General features: G+C 42.5%; 1 protein-coding gene across 1 annotated transcript; it reads left to right on the top strand.

Annotated features, from left to right (window-relative positions):
• The first annotated feature begins 1 nt into the window (after position 1).
• On the top strand, positions 2-16,828 carry TSTD2 (thiosulfate sulfurtransferase like domain containing 2). The gene is made up of 10 exons (XM_081102975.1): positions 2-134; positions 3,037-3,249; positions 3,790-4,103; positions 5,699-5,819; positions 10,994-11,119; positions 11,870-11,975; positions 12,269-12,387; positions 12,872-13,030; positions 13,604-13,742; positions 15,559-16,828. Exons 2-10 carry the CDS (start codon positions 3,085-3,087, stop codon positions 15,894-15,896), a joined length of 1,587 nt encoding a protein of 528 aa, XP_080959101.1. The 5' UTR covers positions 2-134; positions 3,037-3,084; the 3' UTR covers positions 15,897-16,828.
• The last annotated feature ends 109 nt before the right edge of the window (positions 16,829-16,937 follow it).

Raw genomic sequence — 16,937 nt, 5'->3', positions numbered from 1 at the left:
GGTGGACGTCGCCGGCGGTCCTTCCTACGTAAACTCCGGGCGGGGCGTGCGGGAGCCTGGGCGGTGAGCTGTGTTAAATTTTAGGCGGAGACTGTTCAATGAAGAAAGACCTGAGAAAGGATCAGGACAGGCAGGTACGTGCCCACAGAACTGCCACTTCCGGGCCTTTGCCTCCTCGGGAAAGCCGGACGGAGAGATGGGCCCTTGCCCGGCGCGCCATCTTGATAAATGGCACCATTCATCCGATTCCTTAATCCAAAAACGTTGGTAGGAGTCGTTCCTGGGTCCTCCTTTTCCTTCACTTCCTACAGAACAATGAACCTGTAGACCCTATCGGCTCTACTTTAAAAACAAATCTAGACTCAGGCCGCCTCACTCCCTTGTTTACAGCTCGCCTGTGACTTGCCTCTGCAAACTCCATATCGTTACTTCCTCTCTCATCTCTGTGCTCCAGCCACTCGGACTTTCTTCCCGCACCTCCCATCAGCCAAGCTTGTTCCGACTTTAGGAAATGATTCTCACTCTTTCCTTTGCCTGCAGATCCCTGCTGCTAACTCTGCATGGATGGCTGCTTGTCACTTTAGGTTTCAGCGCAAGCATCAGGTCCTTGGTGAAGCCTTCTCTGGCTACCCAGTCACTCTTATTTCGCGTATTGTATTTGCTGGCATTCAGCGCCTCCTGTGTGCCAGGCAGTGTTCCAGAGGCTGAGGATGCAGAGGTGAACAAAGGAAAACCCCTGCTTTCTTGGTGTTGGTGACCACCGGGAATGGACAGACAATGCAATCAGAGGCAGCGAGCCAGCGGACAGTAGTCAAAGGAGAGGAGAGACGTGGTGGGAAGGGCGTTGCAAGGACTTTGGAGTTTATCTGAGCAAGTTGAGAAGCCTTTGGAGACTGGTCTGACTAGTTTTTTAATACTTGCCTTTCTGGCTCTTACACGAGGAGTCCAGTTAGTCTTCTTCAATAATTCACTCAAGAAATGACGGTGGCTTGAATGGGGTTGGTAGTGAAAGTGGTGTAAAGTGATCTGATCTGATTGTATTTCAGAAACAAAGTTGGGAGGATTTTCGGAGGGGCTGCGAGATAATGTGAAAGAATAAGGAGTCAAGAAGAAGCCCAAAGATTTTTTCTCTGAATAACAGAAAGCAAGGAAGACTGGGGGGAAACAAGCTTTTGGTTTTGAACAGCCTGTTAGCCTTCCCGCCGAGGCTATCCAGGAGACAGTTGGATGTGTGGACTTGGAGTTCAGGAGAGAGGCCCAGCCTGGAGATATAAATTTGGAGTCAGTTAAACATAAATTTCCCTTTATTTATGATTGTTTACCTTTTTCAAGTATTTACACAATATTTGAGAAAATTAAGAACCCCCATGTGTTTTAACAATCAGCTTCAGCAATTCCCAACTAATGACCAATCTAGTTTCACATGTATTATCACAGTTATTCTCAGGAAATTTAGTCTTTAAATTCTTGGGCCTAGATGAGATCATCTAGAGGGCAAGTGTAGATAAAGTTCAGGATGGAGGGTAGGGAGAAACCCCAGCAAATGAAATTGAGAAGCAGCAGCTCTTATCACTGACAGTTTCATGTTTTTAAATGTATTTACTTATTTAGTGTCTCTCTTCTCTTACTAGAATATAAGCTTCAAAAGAGCAGGGATAGTAACTGTTTTCATTAAGACCGGCATCCACAGCGCTATTCTATGTGCCGGGCATAGAATAGGTAAGAATGTCTAAAGGCGAAAGCTGAAAAGGATTTAGAGTGAGGGGAGGTCATTTTGGGACGGTGGGTAAGGTATGTGTGGAGACTGTAAGGCAGGGAAGGGCATGAGTATTTGTGGAACTAGGCAAAGCCCATTGTAGCCAGAGCAGGTTATCTGAGGGAGAGTGTTGTCTGAAATGAGCCTAGATTGGTAGGGGAATTAAGGATTACATATTCCTTTCCAGTCCTCAGTACATCCCTGCAAGGTAGATGCTGTCATCACATTTTAGAAATTAGGGAATTAGAACTCAGGGAAGTTTAATATCTTGCCCAGGTTCACATACTTGCACTCCGCTACACCATGATCCAAAGCTAATGTCTTTCCCAGTGTTTCATGTTGCCTCTTTGTTACCTGTAACATTTACTTTATAAAAGAAAGAATGCAGTATGTTGGTTGTAGTGTGTCCGTTTTGACAAGATTTGGCCACAGTAGCAATTTGTATATTTCTTCTGGCTCACTAAAATAGGTTTCTCTGGGTAATTATTTCTTCTAAGAAAGGGAATTTGCATAGCTTAAACATACAGGGGACAAGAAAAGAACAAAGTGTTTATAACTGAAGTTATTAGCACACAGCTTGGTTGTACCGGTGCTTTTTTGGCATCAACTTACCGTAAGTTTGCATGGCTTGCCCTTTAATTCAGGTTTTTGCTCAAATGCTACTGCCTCAGACTTTACTTACCCTCTGTATTTTAAAGATCCCCTCCATAACCCTGGCTCCTTACTCTGTTTATTTGTCTTCATAGCCTTTTTTACCATCTGACTTTTTTTTTTTTTTAAATATATTTTATTGATTTTTTACAGAGAGGAAGGGAGAGAGATAGAGAGTTAGAAACATCGATGAGAGAGAAACATCGATCAGCTGCCTCCTGCACACCTCCTACTGGGGATGTGCCCGCAACCCAGGTACATGCCCTTGACCGGAATCGAACCTGGGACCTTTTAGTCCGCAGGCCGACGCTCTATCCACTGAGCCAAACCGGCTTCGGCTACCATCTGACTTTTAAAAAAATAAAATTATTTGCTTACCTTCTGTCTCTCCCCATTGGAATGCAAACTCTAAGAAAGTAGAGACTTTTTCTTTTGCATTCACTGCTATGTTCCCAGTATCTAGAACAATGCCTGCTAAATAAATACTGTTTATTGAATGAATGAGTGAATGAATGGATAGCTTGGGCTACGAGGCCCATGCTCATTTGCATGATTGATTAACTACAAGTTTACTTCAAGTAGGAATCAAAGACTTGGACAATGTTGTTTCTCCCTTGCTCACTTCCTAGGAGATAGTTAACTGAAAGGAATCTGCCCCACTGCTTCAACCAAACCAGATGCCTTCTTCGACTTCAGCAGACCAAGGAGATGACCTGGAGGCCTGTCTTTTAAGATTTTCAGACTTGGATTTGAAAGACACAAGTATTATCAATCCCAGTAGCAGTCTTAAAGCAGAGCTAGATGTCAATACAAAGAAGAAATATTCATTTGCAAAGAAAAAGGTAAAATTGCTAAAATCGCTGTTGATGTTTCAGGATCATGTGTGTATTGTTAATGCAGGTAGATATAGAAGTAGCTCATGAAGGTTGTCCTCCAGGGAGTAGAGGGATAGTGAGACAGTAGGCTGTTGCCATGCTCAAAGTAAGGTCTGGTCAGCACCATTACCAGTGATCTTAATTCAGTGCCAGGCAAAGGACAATCATAGGCAAGGTGTGGCTCTGGAACACGTGTGGTGGGGTATAGGTCCTAGACAGATGGGCTGGATTCTTTTCTCCACCCAGGGTTATGGGAGAAAACCCAGGAGACCAAGTCATAGGGAGAACAGAAAAAGCAGTAGGGCAGCTGCTATCTGAAACTCCTGATCTGATCCAGCTGATGTAAAGCTTACTAATAAAACTGTTACTCTTCCACGTTCTTCTACCGAATAGTAGGATACAAACTGGGAACCCCTGTGAAAAGATAATAGAAGAAATTTCACTGAGGCTTCCATTAGCCTCAAACCTAAGGTTATTTCACAGTGACAATTTGAAATGTAATTGCAGGCATTTGCCCTTTTTGTCAAAACCAAAGAAGTTCCAGCACCGTCTTATAAATGCAAAGAAATATGGTGGAAATGCTGTCAGCAGCTGTTCACGGGCCCCACTGGCATCCACAGACACGTGGCGGCAGAGCACGCTGATGAGGTTTGGCATCAGACTGCTTCTGTTTTGAAGCAGCTCGCTGTGGCATCGAGCACCTCAAAGAGCCTTACGTCTGCCGACAAAAGGAACCCACCGAAAGAGTGCCTTACTCGAAACCATGACGTGTCTGCTTGGCTCCCTGACATTAGTTGCTTTAGCCCTGAAGAGCTGATAAGGTAAGAATTTCATTCTGTACTTTTGGTTTAATTTAAAAAATGTTTTTTCAGTCACAGTGAGACACCATTAAAATGGCAAGATCTTAAAGGCACAGAATTTCTCTACAGGCCTAAGCAAGGGTGACAAACATGTACTGTGTGTAATAGAAGATTATAGTCAATGCAGTAGCATGTACCCACACAGCTGGTATTGTTGCCAGGTTTCTTGAAAGCCATTCTGCATCTTATCTCTAGGGAGAAGTAAAGAACAGAAAATTACATTATTTTCAAAGAGAATAGGAAGGCCCAAAAACGTTAATGATTCCTCTTCCCTGAATAATATCAGAGCTTAAAAAGGTTTTTTGTTACCAAATGTGGCTTTCTGAGCTGAATATGCTTTAGAAAGGATGTTAACTTTTAGAACTGAGGCATAGGATTAAGAGGTTTAGACTCTGCCTTTGAAAAACTTACCAAATTAATACTATAGAATTCTAGAGGACGGATTTCTGGTTTTAAGCAATTCCTGAATTTGGTGAATAGAAAATGTTCAAATCTGATATTATTTTATCACTAGTATTTAGTGCCAAATTCACCTTGTTTATCAGAAAGAAAAGGAGAAAGGAAGAGAATTGAATTTGGAGTCAGACTTGAGCAAGTTGCTAAAATTTGTTGTGCCTTCATTTCCTCGCTTTTAAAATTGGAATAATGTCTGCCCTGCACCATACAGTATTGCTGTATGGGCTCTATAAAATGATGGTGGTACAAGCACTTGTGAACTCTAAAGTGCTATATAATTGTGGCTTTCTCATTTAGATATGGCCCTGCACTTCAAGGAATTTGCTTTCTAGTTAGAAAAACAAAGAAAAGGGCATGAAACAATTAGCAGATGATATGAGACAGGCTATATAATTATTAGTTAATTATTAGGAGTTTAGAGAAAGGAAAATAGATAGGCTCTGAACTAGAGAAAAGGCTTTGGAGGAAGCTGAAATATGATGAGGGTATTGAAGAGAGATTTAGATTCCAGAGCTGGACGTCCGGGACCTTAATTATCATCCACTATAGCATTCTCTAAAATACATCTGTGCAACATTATTGTGGAGGATGCTATCAGGTATTGAAAAGAGGTACTAAAGACAAATATGTTGGGGAAGCACTAGTTTAAAATGTTCTTTATTACAGGATTTCTCAAAGCACACTTTTGGGAAATGCCACTTATTTCATTTCTCCAGTTTTAGAGATGAGGAAATCAAGGCTCAGAAATGATAAGTGACCTGCCCAGATCCCACAAGTTAGTATAAGACAGCACAGTGCAATAGAAAGGGTATGGGTTCTAGTGTCAGAAATCTGGTGTTTTGAGTCCTGATTGTCACTTGTAGTTGTTTCACCTGGAAGGAATTGACTTCAGTTTACTTAGCTATAAAGTACAGATATGGTCTTCTTTAGAGCAAATACAGACAGACAGGAGTTGCTTCTCATTTTAGGAGAACAATAGTGGGTGCAAAGGCAGGCGTGAATTGCTCCACCTAGGCTTTCCCTGCGATGCTGCCTGGTTATACTTTATGAACTTAGGCCAGTGATTCAGATGCCCCTTCTCTGTGGTTTTCTTTTTACAGTGGTGAGGGCAGTGATGAAGGAGAGGTGTTACTTTATTACTGCTATCGTGACTTGGAGGATCCCCATTGGATCTGTGCCTGGCAGACAGCTCTGTGTCAGCACCTGCACCTCACAGGCAAGGTAACACCTTCTTCCATACCCATCCTTCACTAGGCTGCTCTGGCCTCCAACTTGGATTGCAGAGGCTGTGCTCTTTATTTTTATTTTTTTATTGACTTCAGAGAGGAAGGGAGAGAGAGAGAGAGATAGAAACATCAGTGATGAGAGAGAATCATTGATTGGCTGCCTCCTGCACATCTCCTACTGCGGGTCGAGCCCGCAGCCCAAGCCTGTGCCCTTGACCAAAATTGAACCCAGGATCTTTTAGTCCACAGGCCGATGCTCTATCCACTGAGCCAAACCAGCTAGGGCCAGGCTGTGCTCTTTTTTTTTTTTTTCCCTTCAGTCTGCAGGCTGATGCTCTATCCATTGAGCCAGACCATCTAGGGCTCATTTATTTATTTATTTATTTATTTATTTATTTATTATTATTATTTTATTTCAGAGAGGAAGGAAGAGGGAGAGAGAGATAGAAACATCCATGATGAGAGAGAATCATGGATCCGCTGCCTCCTGCAAGTCCCCCACTGGGGATTGAGCCCACAACCCAGGCATGTGCCCTTGACCGAATCGAACCTGGGACCTTTCAGTTCGCAGGCCGTCGCTCTATCCACTGAGCCAAACCAGCTCGGGCCCAGGCTGTGCTCTTTACAAAAAGATTTGCTGTTGAGTTGTTAGAAATTAGCGAAGTCCTGTGAGGCATTTAAGTAGAATACTAAGTAGCTATTAACATGGTGTTTTATAAGAATTTAGAATGGCATAGACCAGGGGTCAGCAAACTGTTTCTTAAAGAGACAAATAGTTGATATTTTGGGATTTGCAAAAAGAAACTACTCAACCCTGCCGTTGTAACATGAAAACAACTCTAGATAAACAGGTAAATGGATGGGTATGCCTGTGTTCTTTCAACACTACATGCAAAAGCAGGCATAGCTCTCCTTGGCATAGGGGATGTTCTTGATATAATACCTAGAAAAACATTCTATAGAACTATGCATAGAGGTGTGATTCTAAGTTTCTTCTTAATTTTCCTAGAACATGCCAGGGCCTTTACCATTTCATGGTACTGACAATTTGCTATTTTCTTTCCCTCTAGAATGCTTTTTCCCTAGATCTTCACATGGCTCACTCCTCACTTCAAATCTCTGCTCAGATGTTATCTCCTCAGAACTCTAATCTGAAGAGGTCCTTTTTGTAAGCCTCATCACTTTCTATCCCTTCTAGTCAAAGAATTTACTACTGTATGAAAGAATAGTCTTTGTTTAATTTGTTATATCTGTCCCTTATAGAATGTAAACTTCATGAAGACAGGAACTTTGTCTTAATTGATGTATTGTCAGTGCACAGGGCTTAGCACATAGCAGACAGTGTATGTTCAGAGAATGTTGAGTAAAGGATTGAATGTGTGTAACAAAACCACAAGTGTTTGTGTGTATACAGATGGAGAGTAGTAGACATCAAAGTGTTGATTATGACTCTCTACCAGAGGATTATGGGTGGATTTTCCTTTTTAACAATATCCTTGATGATGACATATCTATACATGTATATGTATATTATATATTTTTAAAAAATTTAAATAAAAAGTAAGTGAATTAAGTTCCCTCTGGGATCCCCTGTGGTTATGACGCTGTACTATCTGTCTAATCTTTTCCACACATGTCCCAGGTTTTAATTCCCTTTGGCAATCATTTGATCAGTCAGTGACATTTTCCACATCCATGTTTTCTAACAGATAGTGGACTGAAAGCTTCAGTGACCTCATTCAGTTCATCACCCAGTCCTGCCGTTTCTACCTCTAAAATGTCCCTTGCCTCCGTTCACTCTGTCCTCCACTTCCACCACTTTAGACCAAGCTCCACCCTCTCTTACCTGGTCCATTTCAATAGCTTGCAAACTATTCTCCATTCTTCTATCCCTGCCTGTCGTTTAAGCTAGTCTTACACAGCAGCCAGAATGATCTTCAAAGGTAAATAAAATCATATTAGCCTCCTTAAAATCTTTCAGTGGCTATCCAGTACATTTAGTGTAAAACCCAAATTGTTAACATGCCCTTAGGTTTCTGCATGACTTGGACCCTTCTTACCTTCTTTCAGCTTATCTGATACTATTCTTTCAGTTTCTTGGAGCCCACAAAATCTTTTTGTGTTTTTGGGCCTTTTTATAAGAAAAGTCTTTAAGGAACTCTCCCATACTCGGTTTCTCCTGTGTAATTTCCCCCTCAATCTTTACTTCTCAAAGAGATCTTTCTTGACCTTCAATCAATTTCATTTTTCCAAATATACTCTCTTATAGCACCTTTTTTTTAAAATTTCTTATAGCATCTTGCAGTTATTTTTATAGCGCTTGTCAATTTGTAACTTTTATCTTAATATCTGTGACCTCCCTTAGTCTGTAAGCTCCAAGAGCGCAAGAACTGTATTTTTTTCCAATCACTCTATCCCTAATTCTTAGTACAGTTCCTTGTGCATAGTAAAAAACTTAGTAAACATTTATGGACTGAATACATTTGTCACCATCTCTGTTTAGAGATCATCTTAAAAGATGGGTAGTCTCACAGTAACACTGCATGTACAAAATATGAAATCAATCTCTTTCCTTGGTTTAGGGGCAGATTTTTATTCTTGGCCCAGCCTGAGAAGAACTAGCAGTGAGGGTCCGTAACCACAAGGTGGCAGTACCTGCCTAGATTGTCGGTCTAAATTCTATGGTTTCCATGATACATGATGTCCAGTTTACTGAGATAGTTTTCTGCTGGTAGGAGACTTGTCAGAATATTGGCATTTAGGTAGGAAAGAGAACTTGAAAATTCTGGAATTATGGAAGGAAGCTTGTCCCTATTGCTATACATTCATTATTCCCGAAAGATACATAAGGGAATGCATTGGAGACTTGGGAAAGGAAAAATTACAAGATTTAGAGCCAATAAGACCTGGCCAATCTTTCCCACATATGTCCCAGGTTTTAATTCCCTTTGGCAATCATTTGATCAGTCAGTGACATTTTCCACATCCATGTTTTCTAACAGATAGTGGACTGAAAGCTTCATTTACCTCTTTCTGGTTTTGAATCCCAGATCTACACCTACCAACCTGTGCTCTTGGACAAATTACTTTTCTGAGCTTCTGTTTCCTTCTCTGTTGAGTGGGGATTATGACATCTGCCTTTCAGGAATTTATTATAAAGCTCCTGTCTCATAGTAGGTACTCAGTAAATGCTAACTGTTGCTCTTTATCTCTGAGGTTTAAGGCCTTTCTCACCAAGGAGCTACTTTGAAAGTTTCTGTTAAAGAACCCTAGTGATTGAAAGTCTAGCGGATGAGTTTAGAGACTGTTCTGCCCCAACTGTATAGGGAGTAGATGTGCTTGTTTTTATTTGGGTTCTGAGATTTAAAATAACAGGAAAGAACATACTAATCTACCCAAAAGACAGTTATGTAGAAGTATGTACCTCTTCATCATACTCTCACAGTAATAACAGCTTTAAGGTAGAGTTCCTGACTCATACTGGTTTGGTTCTTTTTCTGTGTAATCCCTTAAAAATATACAAGTTGAATCACCTAATCAAAAAACTCTCTCCAAATATGGTTTAGAGAGAAGTTTCAGGTTTAGTGGGAGAGTAGATAGTTAATATTACTCATAGTAAAAATAAATAATGTTTACACTTTAAACATTGATCCATCAATACTGTTAGGCGTACACAGCAATGAACATTCATTTTTAATGATCTCTACCCTTTTCATAAGTTTATTAAAATAACAAGTAGTAAAAATGTAGTATTGTATTACTATTATTAATACAATAGTAATAATTATCTCAATTTTGAAATAAAGCCTAATTAATAAATAATTTTGTTAAATTGGGAAAAAAAAAGTGTGTGTGTATGTATATATATATATATATATATATATGTATATATATATACACACACACACACACATATATATGCTGGTAATCGGTATAATAGTCTGTGCAGATGGCGTGTACTTCCGACTCTCTTCTCCCCGCCGAGAAAGGCTTCACTAGGCTCCAGTACTCTCTCAAGGACTGGATGTGACTCAGAATGCTCATCATGGGACTCTGCACAGCCCCTACTAGTGAGCTGGCGTGGGCTTGTGAAATGAATCCCATTTATATCCATGCCCTGAAAGAATTGAATCAAGTGTCTCAGCCAATGAAGTATCACCTCTGGGCCCTGAAAAAGGGGAGCCTTTTAAAATTTTTAAATTCTAAGTAATGCATTGGGAGGTACCATTGTTACACAGGTAGTAGTAACACTGTAGGACCTTAAGTTACCTCTCCAGAGAACAGCATGATATAAGTGTTGTACTTTCTCTCTAGCACTTTTCTCTAGAGAGCTCAGCACCCTCTAAAGATGATCCATCTTTAAACTCATCCAAGGATTTTGTCGCACCAAAACAGCTAACTTTAGTGACCTCTTAGGCAGAGGTCTTAATCCAAGCTCTAATGTCTGGTAACCAGTGAAGCACTTCAAAGAGTACAGATTTGAGAAGCCAGAAAACCTCAGAGGTGCATACACATTCATTTGTTCAACAGATACCTAGTGAACGCCTACTATGAGGCAGGTGTTCTAGGCACTGGTTATGCAACAGTGAACAAAACACACACACACTCCTGCAACTTTGTATTCCGGTGGGTGCGTCTGCAACAGTGGGCCTTCCCCAAACACCATGCGGAGACACATTCACTCCCATTCCAGTCCTCAGGTGTGCTCTGTGCTTTAGAACTTGGGGAATCTCTCCAGCAGTGGTTTTCATTGTTTATTCTCTTTTTTCCCTGTTTTAGCAAGATGAAGAAACTGAGGTTCAGAGAAGTAAAATAATTTTCTCAGGGCACTTTACAAGGAAGTGGCAAAACTGAATCTTGATTGTAGATCTGCTGACCTGGATTAAACTCAAAACGTGGTTCTCTGGCCATTGGACAACTGGAGCTCCATAGCAAATGGGGCTTTTCAGTAGTTTCATTAATTTCATGCTCTTATTCAGCACACATTAACCAAGTACCTTACCTGAACTTAGGAAGTGCCATTTTAGAAAACACAGGTATCTTTGTGGTAACACTTTGGTGTCCACAGCGGTGTCTGCGTTTCCTGTTCAATTCACTGATACACTTGAGCCTGTTCTGCCCTGGGAAGATTTAAACTGCATTCCCTTTCTCTCACCATCTGTGTCTCAGGTGCGAATTGCTACAGAAGGAATCAACGGGACAGTGGGTGGAAGCAAATTGGCCACCAGACTCTATGTGGAAGTCATGCTTTCCTGCCCATTGTTTAAGGATTATCTGTGTGAGGATGATTTTAAGGTAAGAGACATTGAAAAGGAAATGGCTCTAGAGCCGTGCCTCGGTGCCTCTTCCTGCTGTAGGTATGAAGAGAGGGCAATATGAGAAATAAGCAGTGCCAGACAACTACCCTTCCCTGTTACCAGGTGGCAAGGCAGTGTGTGGGAAGGGCGCGCTGGTTCCACTTCTTCCACCGAGTCGCCATGTGGTCTTGGACAAGTTAGTGCCCTCTCTGGACCTCAGTCTCCCTTCCTAAAAAATAAGGTTGACACAGTTGACAACGATCTAAATTCTGAAACTTAGACGTGTTTGCTTATTTGAGAGACTGCCTGGCTATTTCGGTAAACCTGGAATGATCAGATCAGCACTTCACACAGGGAACGAGGTTGCTCTTACAGCTCAGTTCCTTTATCATAATAGGTGGTAAAGGTGGTGGGAAATACCTTGGTAGTTAGTGCTGGTGGTGATAGGTAAAGAGAGGTCATTGCTTCAGGACAAAAGCTGGGACCTAATCTTACATGTTGAAATTGCTCAGTGGTGTTTCAATTTTAAATGCTTATTGCTATACAAACACCTTTTCATTGTAACATTTCTGAACATGGTATATGTGCGGTAAATAAGTACCAAATATAAGAATTCTTTTATAATAATACCATAGCTGTAGTATTAAGAAGTCTCAAATTAGAAAACCTGTTTTAATGGGAAATGGGAATTACGGCCTAGACTGTTCCAGAAAATTCAACATTATCTGCTTTGTTTCTCATTGGCTAGACCAGCAAAGGAGGAGCTTGCTGTTTCCCAGAGTTGCGTGTTGGTGTATTTGAAGAAATTGTGCCTATGGGGATCAGTCCCAATAAGATCTCCTACAAGAAGCCTGGTATGCTTGCTTTTAGAAGGACAAAACAATAGAGAGACAGATGTGAAGGTTAGACACATCAGTCAGCTAGAGTTGTGATGAGTCCTTCCATAAATAACTATGGGGTGGCTAACATTTGGGTCATTTAATGCTTAAATTGGTCTTCTTTTTGGAGACTCCCCCTCAGAAGGACCTTACTTATTCTTGATGATGGTTTGGCAAGAAGTCGTTTTCTCTTTAAAGATAGCAGTTTTGGAAGAGTGGAATTCTTACTTGTAAATAGTTTATCAACTAATTTTTTGGTTTGATTTTAGGAATCCATTTGTCCCCAGGTGAATTTCATAAAGAAGTAGAAAAGTTTTTGTCTCAGGCAAATCAAGAACAAAGTGATACTATCCTCCTGGACTGCAGAAACTTCTATGAAAGCAAAATAGTAAGAACCAGAATTGAGTCCCCACGGTATGGCATGCTCCCCAAAGAAACATGTGTGTGCCATCATAGGTCAAGTCACATGGATCTCTTCCCACTGCTAGCAGCCTCAGAGAAAAACCCAAGCCTTTCAACTCAGGATCTGATGAGAAAGCCTAAGAAAATATGAGTTACAGACATACTGGCAAATAATGTGCGTCCTGGATCCCAGGTGCCTACCCTTGACACATGTCAAGGATCTTGTAAACTTCACTTTGGGCAGCCTCTCCAGTTCCCCTGAAGCCTGGGAAGGTGACTCACAGCTCGCCAGCCATGTCTCTTAAGTTCCAGATCTTGAAGTTGAAAGGTTCAGAGTGTGGGATGAGGACAGCAACTAGCTGGTGTTTCCTTGCCAAGGAAGGGGGTGGGAGAGCGGAGGGTGTGTGGGACAGAAAAAAGCATACCAGGTATACTTTTTAAAATCATTTTCCTTCTGTCCCACATTGTAGGGACGCTTCCAGGGCTGCTTAGCCCCAGACATCAGGAAATTCAGTTACTTCCCTAGCTACGTTGACAGAAATCTAGAACTTTTCAGAGAGAAGAGGGTACTGATGTATTGCACTGGGGGCATCCGTTGTGAGCGGGGTTCTGCTTACCTCAAAGCCAAGGTGAGTCACCCTCCTTGGAGCACCACAGGCCTGGCCGTGAAGAAGGCATCGTCCACAGCATGTGTGGAGCTCCCCCTGCCCCCCTTCATTCCCTCTCCCATCCTGGCCATCAAGCTTAGAGTTTATAAGTACAAAATATGAAGTTCTTAAATCTTAAGATGTGAAAAACACTCAGCAGTCTTAGAAACTCATCAGGTACAAATGGGAAAGATTAGTTAACGTTTCCCTTTGCCTAATACTTTTGCTTGATCCTGAGAAAAGCAAATTCAGTGACATTACATGTCCCAACAGGTGTCTTTCTATATTTAGGGGGTGGCAAAAATAGTTGAGCTTCCAGGATCTAGAGAGTGAAGGCCCTGACTGCTATCATCACCCATCTTCCCTCCCCCGGCCCCCCTCCCGTAAGCAAGATCTGGCCAGTTGCTTCCTTGCGCCCTTGGTCAGCAGTTTCTCAGTGTCCTGCAGTGGGAGCCAGGAGCCAACCTTGGGCATCCTCACCACGTGCCACTCCTCTGTGGAGCTTCTTCCTGGCCTCTGCTTGTCTCCTGAATCTCCTGCTGTTTTTCCACACAGGGAGTGTGCAAGGAAGTGTTCCAGCTCAAGGGTGGCATCCACAAGTACCTGGAGGAGTTTCCTGACGGTTTTTACAAAGGGAAATTGTTTGTTTTCGATGAGCGTTATGCTTTGTCATACAACAGTGACGTAGTGTCAGGTAGGTCAGCACAAGCCTAGAACCTAAACTCACGATCAGGCACATTCTCTGTGTGAACCATGCTGGAAGGCAGGCCAGCACTGATTCTGTGAAGAATAAAACCAGGGAGAAGGCGTGCGTGGCACCACCACTGCCCAACAGAGTTGGAGATGTACAGCAGAGTCAGGAGGCCTATGTTGGGATCCTGGCTTCACCATTTACTCGTTAGACAAGTCCTGAAAATGGAGATAATGTCCCTTGCTCTCTCTGCCTGCTCGGTGATGAACTAATAGGCTAAATCAGGGTTCTTCACACCTGGGGTCAATATGTAGAATTCAGGAATTCTGTGAATTTGGATAGGAATTAGTAATTTATTTTCATAACCTCTCACTAAATGTAACACTACCATCAATTATGAATGCAAGCAACAAATCAGTAGTATTAGACGTACCTGTGACGTCAGTAGAAATCAGTATTTTCATAGATTACAGTTGCTACCTATATCTCAAAATCGTATTTGTTCATCATTGCTTCCAAATGGAAATAGCTATTAGGCCCACTACTAATTCTTATTATTTAATGTGCTAATATCTTATTATATTCCAGATTTTAAAAAATATTTTAATATTTTGTATTTCTATATAATTGGTTTCTTTTGTAATTGTATGTAGTTTATTTTATGCATTTAAAAATATATATTTCTAAGAGTTCATAGTCTTCACTAGACAAGTAAATCTATGGCACACAGAAAAAGATTCCCTAGTTTAGATGGTCTGTGGACACATGTGGTCTTGCACTTTTGCATGGTGGGTGGGGCATTCCAAGGTGGGAGCTGAACCTAGGGCCAAAGCCAGAGGCAGAGGTGGCCACAGGAAGCAGTGGTGACAGGAAATGTGTGGTTTGACTAGTTTTGAGTCCACACTGAAATGTGGTACCAAATGAAGGCAGTCCGTGAAGAATGGATGCCACGGTCCTGAGCAGGAAAGGCCACGGGCAGACAGCCCTAGTGGCTGTTGCAGTTTCTAGAGTGGGGATCAGAGACTGAGATTGCATGGCCACTCGGATAATAAATAAGATAGGAGTTGGATCGTTCTCTTTCCTTCTTAATCTTTAGTTGTTTTGGATAGTCTTGTATTTGTGTCTGTTATTGAAAGTTATTGCACATCTGTTTTGGAGTTAGGTGGATATAAAGGGAAGAGAGAAGGCCTAAAGGTAACTTAGATAAGCTAGGTAAAGAGACTTGAAGAAGGACGGTACCAACGGTAACAGAAGTCAGCAGGAAAAAACCCACTGAGAAAGTAGATAAGTATGAGTTTTAGGAATCCCAGTGGCAAGTGTCTGTTAGCAACAAACAGCCGGAGAACCTCAGGCCTGGGGAAGGGGATGCAGAGCTGAGTTGAGATGTGGGATCATCTGCATTCAGGTATGTTGTCTCCCAATGAAAAAGGGAGTGATCTAAAGGAAAAAGACCGTTGAACAAGAGGGTGGTTGGCTAGCTTTGAAATAGTTAATGAAAGAGAGAAGCATTCCTACTAGTATTTGTTTTTAAATGGGAAAAGGAAAAGTGGATTGGTGAATGCTGGAATCAGAAAGACAATTTCCAAAAGCAACCTCTCCCCCCAAAAAGTGGGGATGAGGAGTGTTTTTTGTTAGAAGATAGGAGACTTACTATTTAGAAATCTTCCCCAGATGCAACAGGATATATTCGATTCTAATGAGCTAAGAGTTATATTTAGGAACTGGAGAAGTGCATGTGCGTGTGTGTGTGTGTGTGTGTGTGTGTGTGTGTGTGTGTGTGTGTGTGTGTTTATAACAAAGATTGTTCTTCTGTCCCCAGAATGTTCATACTGTGGAGCCCCATGGGACCAGTATAAACTCTGCTCCACTCCCCAGTGCCGTCAGCTCGTCTTGACCTGCCCCGCCTGTCAAGGACAAGGACTAACAGCCTGTTGTGTCACATGTCAAGACAAAGGGAGCAGGCCGGCTTCAAGCCCTGCCCAGCATAGCTTTAAAGAGGAATGTGACTGTACAGCCCGACGGCCACGCATACCCAGTGAGCTTTCACAGCAGGCGCCACCCCCCCTGAGCCCGGAGCCAAGACCTGATGTTGCTGAGGATGGGCCCTGCTTGTGTGAGCGGCACCGGCAACATTTCCCTGAGGCTTCACAAAGCTAGGTTTGAGGCAGCCATGTATTCGGAAATAGCCAGGCTGCAGCAACAGAGAAATGGGGAACTTGGGTGCTGGCCAATGACACCATGGCACACTGGTCACCTATTGGCCACTTATCCTATATAATAAAAGCCTAATATGCTAAGTGTCTGGTGGTCCGGGCGGCTGTTCAACCAATCAAAGCATAATATGCGAATGATCTGCTAAGTCTGCTCAACCGCTCGCTATGACGTGCACTGACCACCAGGAGGCAGACATTCTGACTGGTAGGTTAGCTTGCTGCTCGAGTCTGGTCAATGGGGACTGAGTGAGATGGGCTGGACATGCCGTGGAGCCCTCCCACAGTCCCTCCCTGGCTGGCCAACCTCCTGCGTCCCTCACCAGCCCCGATTGTGCACCGGTGGGGTCCCTTGGCCTGGCCTGTGCCCTATTGCAATCCAGGACCCCTCAGGGGATGTTGGAGAGCCGTTTTTGGCCTGATCCTGCAGGCCAGGCCGAGGGACCCCACTGGTGCACGAATTCGTGCACCGGGCCTCTAGTACTTCATAAGAGGAGAGAAGAGGGAGTTGGTGCTGACCACTTACCTGAGACATTCTGACTCAGAAGATGCTAGAGCACAGAAAAAGGTGAGCTGTGGGATCCCATAGCAGCTGAGGAGTAGAGCCTTGAGCCTGGCAACCAGGTCATGCCTTTTCTGTGCCAGGTGTCAGGGCTGGTAGCAGTCATTTTTCTTGTCATCATACCTGTCTGTCCTGATGGTAAAAGTGTGAAAGCTGTGACCCTGAAAGTAGACTCCTTGGAACAAATCCCGTTAGTCACCTGCCATCCACCCCAACCCTCACCTCATCTCTGTTAGCCTGCACTAGACCAGGATCTGTAAACTACAGCATTTGGCCCACCTCTTGCTTTTGTAAATAAAATTTCATTGGAATAACCACACCCATTGTTTGGTTTTTTTTACATATGATTTAAGACAGAATTAAGTATTTACAGCAGAAAAGTTAGGGCCTGCAAACCTATATTTATTATCTGGTTCTTTACAGAAA

Source organism: Myotis nattereri (genome assembly GCF_964212035.1).
Source record: "Myotis nattereri genome assembly, chromosome: 12".
In the NCBI taxonomy this organism is placed as follows: domain Eukaryota; kingdom Metazoa; phylum Chordata; class Mammalia; order Chiroptera; family Vespertilionidae; genus Myotis; species Myotis nattereri.
This window is presented reverse-complemented; position numbering and strand designations above follow the sequence as displayed.

What these genes read in the sequence shown, in the direction of transcription:
- TSTD2 (XM_081102975.1), top strand. Translation starts at nt 3,085, where the DNA reads ATGCCTTCTTCGACTTCAGCAGACCAAGGAGATGACCTGGAGGCCTGT. An exon ending in TGTGTGAGGATGATTTTAAG is followed by an intron (nt 11,120 to 11,869) that starts GTAAGAGACATT and finishes CTCATTGGCTAG; the next exon opens with ACCAGCAAAGGAGGAGCTTG. An exon ending in ACTTCTATGAAAGCAAAATA is followed by an intron (nt 12,388 to 12,871) that starts GTAAGAACCAGA and finishes CCCACATTGTAG; the next exon opens with GGACGCTTCCAGGGCTGCTT.